This window comes from Maylandia zebra, linkage group LG22 (genome assembly GCF_041146795.1).
Source record: "Maylandia zebra isolate NMK-2024a linkage group LG22, Mzebra_GT3a, whole genome shotgun sequence".
NCBI classification, from domain to species: domain Eukaryota; kingdom Metazoa; phylum Chordata; class Actinopteri; order Cichliformes; family Cichlidae; genus Maylandia; species Maylandia zebra.
The window spans coordinates 27,222,924-27,242,736 of NC_135187.1; the positions used below are offsets into that span (position 1 = coordinate 27,222,924).

The 19,813-nt window shown below is 39.6% G+C and overlaps 1 protein-coding gene across 7 annotated transcripts in view; it reads left to right on the top strand.

The window, feature by feature from the left end:
- Positions 1 to 19,813, top strand: part of LOC101477989 (receptor-type tyrosine-protein phosphatase U) — a 258,886-nt gene that overhangs the window by 145,889 nt on the left and 93,184 nt on the right. For all 7 annotated transcript variants that reach the window (XM_076878967.1, XM_076878969.1, XM_076878966.1 and 4 more), the window contains exons 4-7: positions 4,072 to 4,153; positions 10,339 to 10,454; positions 15,771 to 15,942; positions 19,466 to 19,759. In XM_076878967.1, coding sequence (XP_076735082.1) covers positions 4,072 to 4,153; positions 10,339 to 10,454; positions 15,771 to 15,942; positions 19,466 to 19,759 — 664 coding nt within the window. The remainder of the gene's footprint in view (positions 1 to 4,071; positions 4,154 to 10,338; positions 10,455 to 15,770; positions 15,943 to 19,465; positions 19,760 to 19,813) is intronic.

Sequence of the window (19,813 nt, forward strand, 5' to 3'; positions counted from 1 at the left end):
TGTAATTTTCATTTCATTTCTCAGCCAACAGGAAAAACAGACCAAACTATATTTCAGCATGAGCATGTACTGCTAGTGAATAATGACCCAGAATATGCCACAAAAGCAGTTCTAGGACTTCTAGATGGATAGAGCCTAACTAGATGTGCATTCCATTTACTGAAGACAAAACTGAAGGTAGAATGATCTACAAACAATCAGCCACAAGAAGCGACTGCCTGGGTCTCAAAAAGTATCTCAGGGTGAGACAGAGCAGTTGGTGATTCCCATTGTGACAATAATGTTACTGTCCAAATTATTATGCACCAAACCGTGTGGAACATTTTCAGTTTTTATCAGTTTGTTCTGAAAAGTAGAATGATTAGATTTTTGAAGACTAAATATTTGGAAAATGTAACACACGCACAGTTCAATTTTCATCATTTCAAAAGAACATAGACTTACCTGAACCTAACAGTAACCTTACTTTAACATTAAACAAAGTTTTCCCTTTAAAATTTCATGATTTATATCGTGGGTTCTTTCTTTGTGTCCCTTCAAGTCCCTTCAATGTGACTGCATAAACACATTTAAGTACACACACAGAAGGAAAGAAAGCCTTCAGCATATGCTGTCTGGTCCTTTATATCACACTGCAGTGGAGCCTGTTAAAGGAACGTGGCAGGGCCACTTGCTTCTCATATATTTATGTTTTAATGCGACAAAGCCAATATAGATCAGTAGTGTTAGTTTAAGTTTACTTGAAGAAGTCAATTAACAGGACATCCTTCTCATTTTTATTCAACACATTCATCAAAAATTCTAATAACTGGTTAAATTAAATAAATTCATGAAGAATGTTGGTGTCTGTGTCAAATGATAGCTTCTTTATTAGTGTGCACACAAAAATGTTTCCTGCAATTCTGCAATAAAAACTAAAAGCTAAAAATATTAATTACTGTGCAAATCTTGTTTTTATTGCAATCTAGTTTACAGCTTCCACTCTTCATTTTATGTATTCATAGCGAAGGCCTAATGGGACGTTGTATGGATTTTGTTAGTCTACTATCAATGTGTTATTTGTTAGTCTGCTATCAATTCTCTAGCATTGAATTTTATGAGCCAAACACGATGCCACAGGAGGTGCATATTAAAATTCTTGCATGATTTTTTACCTCAAATGTAACTGCCCTTGTGCAGCACTGTTCTCAACTGTCTCCACTGGCTTGTAGCTGAGCTTGCTTTCTGATTTGGATGTGCTTCTCATGTCATTTCCTTTGGTTGCTGACAATGACACAGGGCTCCTTCCTGAGAGATGGCACCCTGCTGCTTGCAGTGCACCAAACCTTTATTCACACATCACAGGTGTGTTTGCAGCGTTAGTTTTTGGTTGTTTTGTGTTTTTTGGGGGGGGTGGGGGTGGGTGGCCATGGCCTGTTTTTGTCATAACAAAGAAGACAGAAACGAAGCTGAGAGAAGGCTGGAGAATGACCTTGAATTTGAGATTTTCAGTTGGACAAATCCATCTTTTATACTGCTTGTTGAAATAGATTTTGCTTTGTGCATACATATATGAGTATTATATGTTTTCTCTCTATGCATTGTTTCTGTCTTTTAATACAGCTTACATAGAGTAGCTTATACATAATATTTGCAATCGTATATAAAACCCGATGCAATGCATCGCAGGTCTAAATTAGATAGATAGATAGATAGATAGATAGATAGATAGATAGATAGATAGATAGATAGATAGATAGATAGATAGATAGATAGATAGATTGATTTGGCAATGGCACAAATTTTGATTTTCATACAGTCTGCTTCAGTTTTGATATATTTTATTTTATTTTTTTTAACATGTTTGTTTATAGCTTTGATAGTGGCGCCAAGCTTCTGGCCACCTGTAGTGTTTCTCTGTCAGTCCTTATCATTGGTATTATTATATTATTTGTAAATAGTGCAAGGGGATTCTACTGTAACGTTTGTATAATGACTTGTGTGAATATGCATAGCTACTGTATGCCAACATTATTCCTCAGCGTCTGACACAGTCATAGCGAAACACACTCGTCTATAAGTGAGGGCAGATGTGGAGGGGCTTAATGATGGCTCAAAGCATGGGGCTGAGTGAATCGATGGTGGTGGGTGTGTTGACGCGTGATGAATTGTAGAGTTAATCGGTCAGACGTCTCTAATGGCCTGACATAGGAATGAAAAATAAAAATAAATTAGTGGAAAGAAAGCCTTAGTCTGTATCCATCTGCCAAAGCCTTTTGTGCTATTGATTTGCCTCAGGCACTTAAAGCCTGATGTATTGTCAACATTGCACTCTATTGCCTGTCTAAGTACACGGTCACAGTCTGACTTCCACCGGACTTTAGCATAGACAACTAGCAGTATTAAGTGTGGGTGAATGTCTGAATCAGGGCACAGCTACATCTTTCATCTTACCAGGTGTTAATGCACTCAGTCCCCAAGTTCAGAGTTTGTCATACTGTAGTACAAAGTGAAGAGTTGCTTGCGGCGGGAATGATTTGTGATCTGTTGACTGTAATTACTACTCGGAAACCTAGAATGACTTTGTTGCATGCTGGGAGGCCTGCACGTTCACTCCGAGTCGCTGCGTGTGGCTGGCTCATTTAGATGACTGACTGAATATTTAGGCTGTGTTTAAGAACTCCTGCAGATGATTTAATAAAAGGGCCAACGGGGAACGGAAAGAGATCTTTAGTCATATAAGGATTCATGGGGGGTTTTGTCTACATTTATAACATATCAAATTGTACAGCACCTGAACCTTGAACGTTTGGGCTTAGTAGATCACAAATTGCTGTGTCGTCTTAACAGTAATCAAGTAAATGTACCTGCTCACCAGTATATGACAACAGAGGAGACATGGTGATGCATTTTGCTGAACAAAAGTGTTTTGACGTCTGTCATTTAGATTTTAAGGCAGCAAGATTGCGTTAACTTTGCATTTATGGTGGAATGTTTGTAGGTACATGTACATGAGCAGTTCCTACTTCTGGCATTACTATTATTCAGAATGACAGCTATTAGTGGCTAAGTCCCCCCCTCCACCTGTTCTGTAGTGCTGGCTACCTTTTGTTTGTGACAGAGAAATCCTAACTCAGAGATCCACTTGTTGCTTTTCAGGATTTTCAACGTCATTTACCTTTTTTGTTTGTTGTTTTTTATCTGGAGGCACGTGCTTTGGCAGTTTCCAACAACAGGAGCATGTTCCAAAGCTCTGTCCAAGACAGCAGATTAATAAAATGGGCACTGGAGATGCAGCATTTGTGTGTTTATTGTAAACCATTATATCCCCATGACTTCACCACCACCGGGTGCCAGAACCACTCTGCTGGACAAGCTACTATATGATGACACCATGCAACATGTTCTATAGAGATAGTAGCATACATTATAAGTGACAACATGCATGTTTATGTTTAAAAAAATCAAGTGGCTACCAGTAGCAGTGCTCTGCATTGTACATTAGGCATATATACATACATTTCATTCAATTTAATTAATTTTTATTTATACAGCGCCAAATCACAACAACAGTCGCCTCAAGGTGCTTCACATTGTAAGGTAGACCCTACATAATACTTTTAGGCATAGATATTGTATCTCTGCAAAAAGCTGTTTTGTAGCTGCCTTACATTCAGAAGTGTTTAGGTCTCAAATGGATATCTTTGCCGCTTGTTTGACCTTTTAATACAAAAAGAGGCTCTAGAGGGCTCTGGCGTCTTTATTCTGAAGGGCTTACACTAAAGCCTGACATTTCCCTGTTGGTGTTTTAAAGAGATGAAAAGGTTCTGCTAATAACTAATGCTAATTTAGCTGTGATTAAATTGCTGCTTTTGAAAAATACCACACAACGGATATGAAACATTCTTGATTATGGTGTAATGCCAGGGTAAAACTTTACAATTAAGATTCCCCTTTAAATTTGTAGTAAGTGAAACAAAACATGTGAATTTTCTGTTCTTGCCAGGCGTTTAGATATTAATTTTACCCAATCTATTTGCCATTCAGCATGCAGCGGGGTGTAGTCATTTACTTTACCCTTTGTCTTCACAGGTCATCTTTGAAGCGACTGTTTCTGAAGAGCGGCAGGGTTATATTGCCTTGGACGACATAGTGCTGCTCAATTACCCCTGTTGTAAGTACCCACTTCTCTACAACTCATAACAATGGTGGTCCAGGCCACAGAACTCAACAGCTTCTGAAAAGTGATTGAAGACTATGAAACCATTCTGGTGACAGGGGGGCAACCGCGGCACACATACCTGGTACATGCCCAAGTGTCAGACCCACAATAACACAGCGGGAGGTGTCCCTTTTGTCCTGGAAGAACAGCCGACCTTTTCCACTGATCGCTATGCTCCCAGCCGGGTGCTTTTAAAGCTAATGTGATGTTACAGGCAGGAAAAGGACAGCTAGTGTTTGTACTTTGATCCTCTCTGGGAGATGTTTTTTCTTTGGCATCACTGGGATATCGGGAGGCTGGTGGTTTACGGGTGTTATTGAAAATTCTGTTATGTTCTGTTAAATTACTATTACACTCCCTGACTGTGTTTTAGTGTGTACAGTAGTTGATGTTGGATCCATCATATGAGACCTTTTTCTTCACAGCTGTGCCATTACCAAGATGATTAGCTCTATTGGGCATCATAGACAAAAGCTTAATGTGAACTGAGTGGTCTGCCTGGAAGCAGAGGTCATTGCAAAAGCTTCAATAAGGCATGCTGACTTCCAGAACAGATAACGTGGAGCCAAAACAGCAAGTACTGAGAATCAACTGATAATGGGCTCGGTGTTAGTGTTTTATTAAATAATTGTTTCAGTCATTTAAATGCTGTAATTTCGACCAATTATTATTGGCCAGTTGTGATATGATGCAGAGTGTTAGATTACATAATTACTCTGTAATAAGCCATTTCTGCACTGGGTGTTGGTATATCTTTAAACTAAATCAAGCATATATAAATATTATATGACTAATTGTTGGCAGTTAAGTGCGCTTATTCTTCAACTTATTCAGTTACAGTAGCTTTTCAGTGAATGAAAATATAAAACTAGTGCTAAATTTTAAAGCATAATTGTTTTGTATTTCACTAATATCTCATTTACTGCCATCAAACTCCATTCTTTTGATGAGACTGTAGTTGGCTACTTGTCTACCAGTAACCCTGTTCAGAGAAGCAAAAAGACAAAGCCCTTAATGATATTACCAGATGCGCTGTAATGTGTTGTATTCTAGATCAGCGGTCCCCAACCCCCGGGCCTCGGACCGGTGTCCGTGAGTCGTTTGGTACCGGCCGCGAGAGTTGAGGCTCAGGTGTGAAATGTATAGTTTTCAGGGTTTTTATCGGTTTTCAGCGTTATTTTGTTATCGTTTTTATCGTTTACTCGGTTTTCCTGGGTCTTTTCACGTGTGTTATGAATAAATTTTCTTTTTTTCGGTACCGGTACTGGTTATATTTTGTTGTATTTATCCGCGACACCTTAAAGGCCGTGAAAATATTGCCGGGCATAAACCAGTCCGTGGCGCATATAAGGTTGGGGACCGCTGTTCTAGACTGTTTCACTGCCCCCTTGTGGTCAAAAATCTCTTCATGCGGCTTTAAATAGAATAGTCAAGTCATGCTTGAACGACCCCGAAATACCGCCATTCGTACTGTTCAGAAACCAAGTACTTCTGTATTCCAATCTTTATAACTAACATCCAGTCTGGCTTTCAGTAAGAAGGGAGCGAGAATGGAAATATTGTTTTTAGCTGCTTAAATGTGGGAAAATGCTAATGAATGATAATGTGGAGTATTTATGAGCTCATGAAATTCAGATCTCGTTTTCTAGGGCTACTGGCACTGCTAAAAATCAGCGAGGCCACATTATATAATTCATTGAATCCACACTGGGAAACCGACAGAGGAGCTAAAACCCTTTCTTAAACCAGCATGCAGATTCTTTTTTTTCCAAATCGAAGCTCTGCTCAGACTTTAGCACTTGCCCTCTGTGACCCTGTCCTGAGAGGAGTAGGATACTTGTCCATGGTGATTAGTGATGGAGTGGTGGTAGGTGCCTTTGCCAAGGCCCCTCAATATGTGAGCCAGGCTGAGTTTAGCCTTCGTGCAGATGGTGGCGTTTGGATCCTCAACATGCCTCTAAGCTCACATTAGGGGACAATGTCCCTACAAGGCACTGCAACATATTATATGTGCAGCATAAACACATGAATCATGAAGCACATGATTCATGCGTTTCATCTGTGCTCAACCAAGCATATCCACACACACACATAAATCTAGAACAGAAAAACGCATACACGTGCAGAGTTTTGCACTTGGTGTATAGCTGCAACAGCAAATGCACACACACACACACACTCAAACAAAGATGTAAGTAAACATTAGTAAGGCAGTGCAAATTTCCCTGCAGGCAACAAGAATAATAGTATGCCCCTTTAGGAAAGCTTCAGCTCAAAAGCAACCGCTACTCAGTTTACATTCCCACTCATTTGACATTTGTCTTGTTTTCCCCTGGAGTCCGTGCCTTTATTCTAAACACGTGTTTCAGTCAAACCAATCTCTCCTGCATCATGGAGGCAGAGGCAGCATCACTAATTTAAAAAGCCAGCATTTCAGACAGACAGAATACATTTGAGACTCAATTTACCTTGGCTCTTTTTATGTTTAACACTATTAATTAAGGCTCACCAAGTCACATATCCAACCTACTAGGCTTTTAGATTTAAATTTAATTTTCTCTGTCACTATTAATGCAACTGCCTCATCCTCAAATGACTCCTTCTATAATTGGCCCTGAGACTGTTAGTCTTTTAGAGAAGACTTTAAAGTTGGCTTGTTTTCTCCATACAAAATACTCAGGGTGGCACAACAACAAAAGTCCATTGGGTATCCATTCTGTTAATTTTTCATTCTTTTAATGCCACATTAGCCATCTTCCCAATTTATCACTTATGGTGTGAAATGAGCTAGTTGTGGTTTGAGATATGCACCTGAAATTACTTACTGTTACTATGCTGATTGAATGGACGGAGCACCAAAAGGCCCAGAGAAGGAAAGAGAAACATGAGCAAAAAGGTAAAATTTTCGATGCAGTTTCTATCATCCCATTCTCTGCAGATGTTGCTGTTAGTTGCCGTGGAAACCAGGCATGAAAGTGTCTGAATTACATTTTGCCCATCACATTGGTTAGCCAGTAGAAATAATTCCCACAGTACATATCCTGCTAACGCCACAGAAGGAATCTCTCAGTATGCTCTGTGTCTTATATAATGTAGGTTATTATTTTCTCATTATATTCAGAATGTTGTTCATTAGTGTTGTTTTAAGGGGGTAGCTATGTTACCCATTCTCATTGTTTAAAGAGTGTTTGGAAGCGTGAAAACCTAAATGAATGCTTGCTCAGGCCAAAATTAGTCTAGAAATGTTTCCAGCACTCTATTCTAACAGCCTGCAGAAACAAGCAAAGAGAAATTAGATTGGCTGTTGGGTGGGTCTGTGATATATTGCGTATTTTTAATAGTATTTTTAAGATACTATATTGTATTTCCTGTAATGGAAATGCACCAATCTATGCAAATGTTGAAATATGCCACTGTTCAGCATCTTTGCGGCTAAGATCAACTCATGTATGGCTCAGTACATGAGCGGGGCGCAGAAAGAGCAGGAATACCAGAGGAGCGAAACACCAGCCAGTAGACAGTGCAGTCGCCCAAGACTGCAAGAGCAGACTGACTAACCTGTGCACCGCCTGGATTGACTACAACAGCGGTTCCCAAACTTTTTTTGCTAGGCCCCCCTTTGTTTTACAAGAAAAATGTTTGCGCAAACACATCCTCCAACCACACACACCCATATTTTGCTCCATTGCAATTTATTTCACACCTCAAACATTTAGTAAACAATAAGCAAATACAAGCAATCTCAAATAAATTACAGGTAGTAAGAAAATAAACTACTAACTCTTTTACGCTACGTCCACACCTGTAGGATACTGTTTGTCTGTGATTTGAACAGCCCAGTATGTGCTCCCAACAAAGGGAAAGCCAATTACAGTATGCAGGGGAGACCTACCTCTGCACTTGTGCAGGTGAAACCAAAGGGAAGACTTGCTTCACCATATTTTCTAGTCTTTGGCTTAGAATGAAGTTGGTTTGGAAACATATTCAGCGATGCTTCATCTCCTGCTTTGCGTTTGTGTGGGAGCCCTGTGCTAGCAGTGTCCAAGCATTGTTTTTTTGGTTTTTTTTCCCTTTTCATACTGCGCCCCCCCTGCAATGGCTCTGCGCCCCCCCTGCAATGGCTCTGCGCCCCCCCCTAGGGGAAGGTCTGGACAACAAGAAGGCCTATGACTCGATGCCCCACACGTGGATCCTCTAATGCCTGGAACTATATGAGATCAACAGATGTCATTCTATAGATGGCATCAAGCTGTATGCCAAGAGTGAATGGGACATTGATTCACTGATTCACAGCACCAGGATATACAGCAAGGACATAGGAATGTGATTCGGACTGAAGAAGTGTCGGCTGGTAACAAAGAGAGGGAAAGTAGTCAGAACTGACGGGATCGAACCAGAAGGCAACATTACAGACACTGAGGACAGCTACAAGTAGCTGGGGAATCCCATAGGCAAATGGGAACCACGAAGAGGCCGGGAACCATTGGAACCACAAACAGTTGTTGTAGTTATATTAAATTCAGTTAACAAGAGGCTCTTTTAATTCATTAATGATCATTTAGACACTTTTACTTCATGATTACGCTCAGCTTTGGTCCAAAATTATCAACATACTGCATCAAATGAGGTGATGGACCTCACTATTCACCATTATGAAGTCAAAGTGGTCAAATACTTTTTAAAAAAAAAAATCAGCAATCAGTAACACACAGCATTTCAAACTTGAGCCTTCAAAATGATCCAGGAGTAGCAGAACTCTTGTGTTAAACAGTGTTTAGTTAAGTTAGGTTTATCTAATAAACTATAACTCACCTGTTGCATTAATCTAATGTGTAGAGCATATTAGAAAGTCACCAAAACAAAGAAATGTTACATCAGTGCCTGTTTCCTTTCTCTACCACTACTAAGCTATTGCAGAAAGAGTTTAAAGTCAGTTTTAAAAATTATATATTTCCCATAAATATATTTCCTGAAATAAAAAAACATCAAATGTTTAAACTGAAACATTTTTAATAAAATGCCTATTTTGATTGTGCATCAATATTTATTCTTTTCTTTATTTATTCATCAGGATTTGAACTTGCAGTTGTCAACAAAGTGTCAACAGATGGAAATATTGATAAAAAACAATTCAGTTATCATTTTTGAATTAATTTTTATGAGAAAGATTGCGGTGAACCTCTGTTACAGAAACACCAAATGCATTTTCTTTCATAAATATACAAGGTAGCTTAAAGAAAGGACCTGAAAATGTGGTTCAAAATAGCAGAAGGCAGTATAGATGTATTAGCAATATGCAGATGCAGTGTTCCACACATGACAGTGAACGGACATACTTGTGTTTTATATACTGGCAGAGAGTACTGTGACTGACCGTAGGTGTACAGCACAATGCAGACGCTTTTCAAACTGCCTCTTATGAATTCCTTCATGTAACCATGTAAACAGCAGCAGGTAAGAAAAGGCCTTGTTTTTGAAATTTGGCTTTACTGTTTTGCATTTTACTTTATTCCATTGAATATTATTAGGTTATTACTACCATTATTCTTAATTTGGCATTAAAAAGAGCAGTTGAAGTTAAGGAAGTAGCAAAAACATTTGATCTCGCAGAAATACAGCTTTCCAAAAATGGTTTGCCTTCAGTCTTAGCTGCATCCTTTATGCTCTCAAATGCTGACATGGTGGCAATGGCAGTCCATAAAAGTAAAGCCCATCATTTTGTTTTTTTCTAAAACCCAATGGTACAAAAGCATTTTTCATATTTTTCCAGGGACACATGGATCGTTTTCTTTAACCTATTTCATGTTTTTGCCACATAACTGCCATGTCACAGCTGTGATGTCCATTCCAAACGGATCAACGGAGCTTTTGTTGTTTTTGTAGTTAAATATTTTTGAAAAGTGCTTTGGACAATGCTCATGTGAACCATTTATAGTTGTTTAGAAAAGTGAACAGAAGCCAGCAGTGATGTTTGTGAGCCTCTATCTATATCTAGGTGTATATTTAATGTACAGGCTCTAAATAAATTGCACTTAGCATCTGTGTTTTCAGTATATTTAGACAGCAAAGCTCAGCTCCAGATGTGGCACTTTCATCACTGTGTATCTCTGTGTGTGTGTTTTGTCCTCCTACCACAGACAAGGTGGCTCATTTCTCTCGGCTGGGTGACGTGGAGGTGAATGCCGGGCAGAATGCCTCGTTCCAGTGTGTCGCCACGGGAAAAGTTTCTGAGGCTGAGCCCTTCCTGCTGGAGGTGAGACCGAGGGATTGTGCACATTAGCGTGTTTGTGTTTTCTTTGTATTAATTATCTTCGCTCGCAAACATCATCATAGCTACATGCGGCTGTCCTCTTGTTTGATGGCAGATACTCCCTTCACCCTGGACAAAAAGGCTAAAACGACCAAAGAAAAAGTGGGAAACAGTTAAACATGAGAGGTTTTGGACAAAGTTTGTGTTTTTTCCATTGTTTAAGCACTGCTTCCAGCCAAGAGTGATACCATATATGCCCCATAGCTGCAGAAAAGGCTAACATTGTTATCTTTTTACAAAAAACAGCTGAACATGAGAGGTTTTTGGACAAAGTTTGTGTTCTCCATTCTTTAAGCACCGGTTTGAGCACCGTTTCAAAAGTACCGATTTGGCACCGGTATCGGATAAAACCTAAACGATACCCATCCCTAGTCAAGGCCACAGCTAAGCTTCTACATAACACCTAAAATGAGGCCCACCTCCTCCTGAAATTCTGATACATAATTTTCTCCAATTAAATCTACACTTTTTATTGAATAGTTGTTTTTCTTTAACAAAAACTAGAGAGTATCTAGATTTAAGATATATGATATAAGTAGGGTTGTCTTTTTAAATGAATTGTGATGATGTATGAAAATTTCACAAATGTTGTTGTGATTTAATGTAAATCTATGTGTTACCGAAAAGTCTTGAGACTCGATGCCCTAGCTGCAAGCAGGGACAAAACAGTGGTATCTGTGATTATCCTTCATTATTCCAGTTGTGCATTGGCATTTATATTAGTTCAGTCCACCAGAGCACAAAACCTTGAAAGAAGTGAATGAGATTTTTTCCGATTGGGTTGATGTGGAGTTTTGAAACGCACCATTAAACATTTGCTCACAGTGAATTTAGGGATACTGAGGACTGCAGTGCAGTGTAGACTGTATCATTGTTCCTTTTCAATATGGTGATTGTTTCAGATTTAGAGATTTGTTTGTGATTTGGCTTTCAAACATAGCAGAATACAAACCAGAGCCTAAAAAAATGTCAATTAATTCTCCCAAATGCAGCAATTTTCCTCATTCCAGATCTTCTTCTTGTGCATCTCTTGGTTTCTTAATGCTGCTGGTGCTTTTAGATTGCTCCATGAAAGTCACGCTCTGACCTTGCACTGTGCATGGTGCAGTGGACTTAAAACTTGCTTGAAGCACAGAAATCAGTGTCTCTTTCAAACTGCTCCAATTGCCAGATTGTCAATCTGAATTTCATTGTGTGATCGTGTGCCAGCATACAACACACTGAAAACACACCAGCACAATCTGTGGGACTTCCAATGAGAAATCTAATAATAGAACCTGCAAAGAAACAGATGTAAGGATGCACAAGGAGATGACTTTAAAGGGGAAATTAGTCTAGGTCAGGGATAGTTTGGGACTTTTAAGGGAAAATTATTTTTATTTACACACCATACTAGCTTTTCAAGTGGACAGGGGCTTTGTATCATGAGATTGACATATTGGGTATTTAATCACCACTTATTGTGTTCCAATGGCGGGCCTATTTTCAGATTGACACAACACAGCTTAACAAACACAACCACATTTTCACCCTTAGCTGAAGAACATCAAACATCATTTCTAATCAGAAGCAATAGCAATCCTGGATTTTCAATTAAAGTCTGGATGTGGTAGAGGGGTGTTGAACTTGAATGACTTAAGTGTCCACAAGGTTTTAAACATTTAAAACCTGTTGTGTTACATCACAGCAGGTGACTGAGATGAACTGTGTCCAACTTTCTCTAATGACGTGAAAATGCAACTTATACAGTTAGCACGGTGTGTTGGGTTCTCACCAGGTACTCTGGCTTCCTCCCACAGTCTAAAGACATGTAGTTAGTGGGGATAGGTTAATTGGAAAGTCTAAATTGTCCAAAAGTGTGAATCGTTTTCTGTGTCTGTGTGTTAGCCCTGTGACAGACTGGCGACCTGTCCATGGTGTAGCCTGCCTCTCCCCCTAAGATAGCTGGGATAGGCTCCAGCCTCCCTGCGACCCTGAAAAAGGGATAAACGAATGGATGGAAGTTAAATAAACTTAAACTTAAAGCGTGTGTACCATTTTGACTATCATTGAGCCCCAAAGTACAGATATACAATCTTATGTTTTAGTACTGATACAGCTCAATACTGCTAAGTGGATCAGAGAGATGATCATCATGGAGACTGCTCTTAGTGCTGCAATGATTGAATCCCATGTTTGCAAATTATTTATTGGTGCTTAAAATAAATTTGGAGCGTTTACTGATAATGAATAAATAATAGACTTTTGGCCCCTTTACATGCTATTAGTTTAGCATTTTTTTAAATATAAGATATTGATATCTGTATTAATATTTGATGACTGTGGCCACAGATGTTACTTATATTGCAGATTTTGGACAGATAGTTCTGAACCAGCAGTCTGTCAACACAGTCTATTTAGCCATTTTAATGTCTAATATGAAACAATGGTAATGGATGGGTGGTTATGAAACTGGAATCGGGTATTTTGTAGGGTGCAGTACAAATATATATTTCTTTTCTGAAGATACTGCAGAAAAGAAATGCAGTTTTTATTTATTGATTTATTTATTTATTTATTTACTTACTTATTTGTTTATTTGTTTATTTCCTTTTTAACCATATCACATCTGTTCGCACAGCCAGTTTTTTTCATCATATCTGTTTACTTCAAACTACAGAAGGGTCTCAAGAGTCTTAACCATCAAACACCACATGCTTGGAAGCCTGTTAAAATCATCACCCTCCAGAGGCTTGATTATTAAGTTTATTGAACTCCCAACAGTATATTCAGTATATGAATTCAGCTCATCACTTCAGAAGACTTCAAACCAAAACCGCTTGAAATTTTAAATAGATTTTTCAAACTTGATTGATCTGACACAACATTAAAAGTACCCCTGCAAAATATGTGGTTAGTCATTTGCATCCTACCAAAACTTCTCTGGCCTGGCGTTGCACGGACTCTGCAGGACTTCTGAAGGTGCCCTTAGTATCTGGCATCAAGAAGTTAGCAGCAGATTTTATAAGAGATGGCGAAGCCACTGTGACGCAAGCGGCCCAGCACCCTGTTGCTAGTTTTTGATTCGTCCACATTTCACTGCCAGCATGTACTTGCCACTGCTGCACCTTACAGGAGCAGATGTGCTCTGACCGAGGCGTCTAGCCATAAGCATATGGCTCTCATCAAACTTTGTCAGGCTTTTGCACAGAATCCTCCCGTGTCCAAAACTCATTGGCGTCTGAAGTTCTCTTATGCAGTATCCCTGCTTTGGAGCTCTAAGAAAGAAAAATGCTAACAAATGCAAATTTTTTTGCTTTAAAATTTCAAGTCCTCTAACTTCATGGAAGGTCAATACGGTTGTCTCTTAATTGTCAATCGCAGAATTACCTGGTGGCAAAGACGTGAAGCCACCTCTTCTGACCTCGTAATTAACTGTGCAGTAGTCGTTAAAGAAAATGGGAGCCATTATCTTTTATGTCAGTAATAGTAGTGCGATTTAGCATTCTTACATAATTCAGAAAGTTTGTGATTCAGAGTTTTTGCCTTTTAATGCTTGTGTTGTGCGCAGAGCCGTTTGACAGTTTGTGCCTCTGCTTTTCTAGCTTTTTGATTGGGATGGCATTTAGTTTACAAAAGCCCCTAAAGTCATTTCTCTCATGCAACTGAAAATAGTTTTCATAGTTTGAATATGAGCTAATATTAGTCTTCATAAATCCATCCTTGAATGCCTCCACTCCTTCTTTTTGGCCTTGAAGCCTGCACATCTAAGTGCTTTTGAAATGATAGCAGCAGGGAGAAGACACTTTGCAAATGAGATCTCTGTATACTTGGTGATCCATCCCCTGTGTTTCCACTCAATTTTATTTCACCCCCACCCTCTCTTCTCTGTATCGAAGCCTTTGAAGATCATCGGTGTATGAAAGAGCCATTTTTTTTAAATCACTTTCAGACTTTGCAAATTTGTTGACTGAGCTATACACACATGTGAAAATTCAAACAATAGAAGGCTTGTCTTCTGTAATTTGACAAAGTGCTGCAACTTCTCAGCCCATGTCAGCACATGTTACACTCCTCCCTGCTCCTCTCATTTAGTGGAAACAAACCCAAAAACTGGTAACAACAGAGAGTGGAGATATATCATAAGCCATTACCACCTTCTGTTCCTCCATTTGTTGTTCAGGGCCTGTTTGATCGTCAGCACCGAGACTGCTAATTGCTGTTTTCTCTTTGATCTCCCTGCCAATGCAGAGGTCCTCTCTGGACCAATCTGGAGCTGCTCTCCTCCACTCTTTCTTCTGTTTAGCTAGTCCAAACAAATTGTTAGCATAATGTTTCTTAATCCATTTACATCATATTTCCTCTGCTGTCCATGAGCCCAAAAATCGCAGACGGCACTCTCAGATGCTATTTATTTAATATCAACATGTGCCGAATCCAAACCTGAGTTAGTCATTATACAAACTCTTAATTGCATTATGACGCAGGGCTTGCTGCCAGACAGGAAACAAACAAACAACAAACAACAACAAAAGAAACTGCATGTATGCTCTACATTAAAAAGTCATGTTAAACTGATGAAAAAGGGTGTTTTTTTTTAAAACCAAAAAAGTAGGAAACAAATTTAAACAGAGATTACATAAAAGAAGATTGCAGATTTTATTGATACCAAGGCTAAAGTTAAATTGAAGTATAATCTGTAGCTGTAGGCAGTACTCTGGCACTATATATCTAATTTCATATTTTCTAACAGCAATGTATTTTCCCCCCATCCTCCTAAACCAATTCAAACATGCGGATGTCAAACCCACTTACTGGTGAAAAGTGTAAGCAGGCGACAGCTTACATAATAATCTACTTATACTGTGCGAGAGGCTGTATATATTGTATCTCGCACCTGGAACAGCTCATTCCGAGTGCTGGCCTCTGATTTCCTGTTCCACCGCTTAAGCCAATTTCCAGTATGCCTGGAGCACTGACACATTAGCATGGTAGGAGACGTCAGCTCGAGCCCCGGTGCTGGAAACAACAGCAACCCGGGAGGCCTGTGTCACTGGTCTTGAAAGCGAACAAACGATTGTGACCAGTGACATTTATCACATTTATTATCTTGCCCTCCCATGTGGTTAATTCCAGCCCTGTTTTGTCTTCCTGTCTGCTTCTCAGATGCTTACCTATTTTTAATGACTTGGACAGATGCAGGTAAACACATACGGTTGGGTCGGTGCACTCAATGCTCTCTCTCTCTCTCTCTCTCTGTGGACCTTTTCTGGTTGTCAGCGGAGAAACGGCGTGCTGCTGGACACGTCCATGCTGACTCGGTTGAGTCACAAGCGGCTGATGGCGACTTTCCAGGTGGAGGCACAGCGTGGAGAGCAGGACCTCTACCGCTGCATCACCCTGTCCCCCAGAGGTGCCGCCGTGTCCAACTTTGGAGAACTAATCGTCAGAGGTAAACTGTAAACATTTTCATGCACAATAATACAGGGAAAACCACAACAACTTGATGACAGTAGAAAGTGATAACTTCCTTTAAACAGGAACAAACCTCCGGCAGAATCAGAATCCAAACACGTTTGATATCCTGTGGGTATGGCCATCGTTTATGTACAGTATATGAGATTTGCTGACTTTGCCTCAAAATAAGTTTTTAATGAGCTTTTTAGTTTTACTTTTGCCTTCATCTTTGCTGTTAAGAAGAGGGCCGTATGTCTTCCTTGTGTCTCTGGTAAGAGCAATTTATGTGATGGATGTCTCATCATAAGCTCTGCAGCAACAACACATGCTAAAAAGAAAGACATCCACAACCTCAGATGGGTCACCTAACGCACTGGGATTAGGTCAGTGAGAACTGTAGGGTATTTACTTTGTAATATAAAGTGGCTTAAGAAGACTGTTTTTTTGTTATATGGTGTCATGTATATAAAATTGAAATTAAAGAAAGTGTCTGCAACAGAGATCCATACTTCAGACAGCAAAAATCATTCGCCTCCCATTTCTGTTCACATTCAGCCAGAAAAATGTTGAAGCTACATGTAGATTATCCTTTTTTCTCCAGCAAATGCTCACTTGTGCAATCCAAACAGCTGCAATAGCCACAATAATGGGAAATATCCGAGGATGAAATACAATGCTTTGAGTGGATTTTTAAGAGAAATAAACAGAGTTTGGTTCTGTTGGGTCTCCTCGGTTTTTCTGCAGCAGTTGTGTTACTTTCACTGTGCATTATGTGTTTAGCTGCTTCATCTATTTCTGATATCATAGTTTTGTCTCTGCAAAATCAGCTGTTCTGAGTGTGTTACCTATTTCTCTCATTTATTCAACACATTTGCCTGTCCAGATGGGCATAAATCATTAGATTTGTTCTCTGAGCTCTTAAGAAAGCTGGGAGGAAACTAAAAGGAAACTTTGGTATTTTTTTCCCATCTTGTGGGGTCTAAATTATTAATGGGGAAGGAAAGCTTTGTCAGTCCAGTACTGTGTGAGGACACTATTATTCTGTGTTGTAAAGCACTTTGTGATTTTTATCTGTGAAAAGCGCTATATAAATAAATTTTACTTACTTACCGGCAGCTGCAAAAAAACTCGAGTGTAATCCAGCTGGGCAATTGAATGTGTCAAAGTAAAAGTGTTTTGTGTGTATTTCTACCGAGAAGCTGTAGATTGTTGTATAACTGAATGTACAGTAGCTGCCTGGCACAGCTCTCAAGGATACCTGCTGGCTGACCCAATCACTGACATGTTCTTTTGCTTATTTTGCTTTGTTGACCGTGGGTAGCCCTCTGTTCAGCTTGTCTTTTTACTGGAGACGTAGCAGCACACCAGATGAAATAGTTTGAGTTTGCAAGTTCCCCCCTGCACGAATAAGATGACAACATGCAGCGTTCCCATATTTAGAGCAACGCCATCAGTCTGGGCGGTCTTGGTCTTTTCTTCTGGTTGATTTTGTGCAGGTGAAACACCATCTCCAGGAGGGCAATTTTTATTCAAGCCATGGATTCTTGGAGTTGCACAGCAGGGATTTCTCTCATCAGTTGACACATGGAAATTTTTCATACCTGGTATCTACAGGTCCCACTCTTTGCAGAGAGAATTTTCTTTCTCACTGAGCAGCAGAGAAATGAATGCAGAAGCACTTCCAGCTTCCTGAGAAATGGTCTTTCTTTCTCTTCCTTCACCCACTGAGTCCCAGCTTCTCTTTCATTTAGCTCCTTGTCTGTGCACTCAAATAAATAGCAGTGATCATCAAGCTGAAAAGACTGACAGCATCCTTGTCATGGTCCACATCTGCCATTACATGTAACTACTGATTTGTTGAAAGTCCGTCTGTAGACAAACTGAACTGCGGAGATGGGTGTGATATTATAAATATGTCACTTATTATGTCAATTGTATGAATTCAGCTACCAAGTATCCCAAATGGTGCTTAATTTCAATTTTTTGTCCTAAGTCACAGAACTATTGAGCCTGTCAGTGGAAAAATCTCTCTTACTCTGGAAACAGTGCAGTATTGAATCTCAATGCTGTAACTGGCAACCACAAAATGTGCTATTGCCATATAGCAGCTGTGAAGCATTTTTGTCCCAATTAATAAGCTAGACCAAAGTCATACCTTATAAGAAGCTATGATTTTGGATTACCTTGGATTCTGATTACCTAGATGTGCCCCAGCCAGCACTATACATCCACAGATGTTGTTGATGTGGGTAAATGTGCTGGCCAGTCAGAGCTCAGTCGTAGCCTTTGAAGATGTCAGATCTAAATCTGGTTCAGAAGAAAAAGGTTTAGAGATCCTTTAGAGGATTTGGGGAAAATACCCTAAAATGGTTTGATCAAATTTTATCTGTTTACTGACATTGAATTTTGTTGTTAAGTGGTTGTGATCAGACCGTCACGCAGTGTCCACTCTGACCCACAGACTGGTCTATCTGTGTGGCTGTTATTTAAAGTGGTAAGCGGTGCTGCCTTGCAAGAAACAAGAAGAGCCTGGCTTCAAATCTGCTGGTCTCTGTAGAGTTTGCAGAGGTTTTGTGCTTTAGTTTCCTTTTTGACAAAATTGAAACACATGTATTTATCGTTTTCTAGCCTTCTTACCTTTTACGATTTTCAGTGTTCAACATCTGACATGGTCACCTTTTCAACAAGCTTTTTCAGTGTTGGGTGAATTCAGCTGCACAGATCTACACATGATGGAGCAAAATAACAAGTCTTTCCAAAATAACGGTTATTTTACACTTTCATTGTCACTGACATTTGCTAATGAGTGAGCAGAACAGAAACATCATTGACACTGTCTGTCAACATAAAATAGGTGTGTTTTGAAAGGTGCGGAATTGTTTGTTGAAACACCGTCTCGTTCTTTACGCCCCAATATGTCACGTCATAAAACATCTTTAGGCAGGTGTTATAACCTTGCGATATGTCAGTCAGAATCACTGCACACCCAGTTCCTCACCCACACCATCGTGTGATGAATTAATTTGATGTTCGCCTGGTTGATGAGGGTCATATTATCTATCAAGGCTGTAGGTTTTTATGCGCATAGAGTACTGAATTAGTTATGCAATTATTCATGCAAATAAGCTCTTATTCAGCATCATTAGAGTGAAAATTAAGATTTTTCAGCATTCAAGAGCCTCTCACACTCTTGCTCTATCTATCTTTCTCCTAGTACTGATGTGATTAAAAGATTTTTATGACTAAATGCTCCAGTAGAGCAGAAATAATGTTATTGAAACTGTAAAATAAAAAGAGAAAATCCATGTCAGAGATCCTTCACTTCTCCTTTCCTATTTTTCGACTTTTCCTTTCTGCTGAAAAAAATGAAACTTGTTTTCCATCAGACGCACTCGCATTTTTTAATTGAGTTTTTCCTGTTTCTAATTTTGCCTCCAAAACCTGATTCTAATATGAATTTAAAATAATTAGTACTTTAAAAAAATGCACAGGAAATTATTTTGGTTTCTGCCTTTCAGTGCCACCAACACCGATTGCACCCCCCCAGCTTTTGCGGGCAGGTCCCACCTATCTGATCATCCAGCTCAACACTAACTCCATCGTGGGGGATGGACCGGTCATTCGGCGGGAAATCCAGTACCGGGCTAGCCAGTCCACTTGGACAGAGACTCATGGTGTGGGTTCGCTTACATACAAGGTCTGGCACCTGGAGCCAGACACAGAGTATCACATCAGTGTCCTGCTAACCCGGCCTGGGGAAGGAGGCACCGGAGCACCCGGGCCCCCACTGATCAGCAGGACAAAGTGTGCAGGTAAGTCACTTTAAAGGTCACAGTGTCCTCAAAAAAGAGTACACAACATCAAAG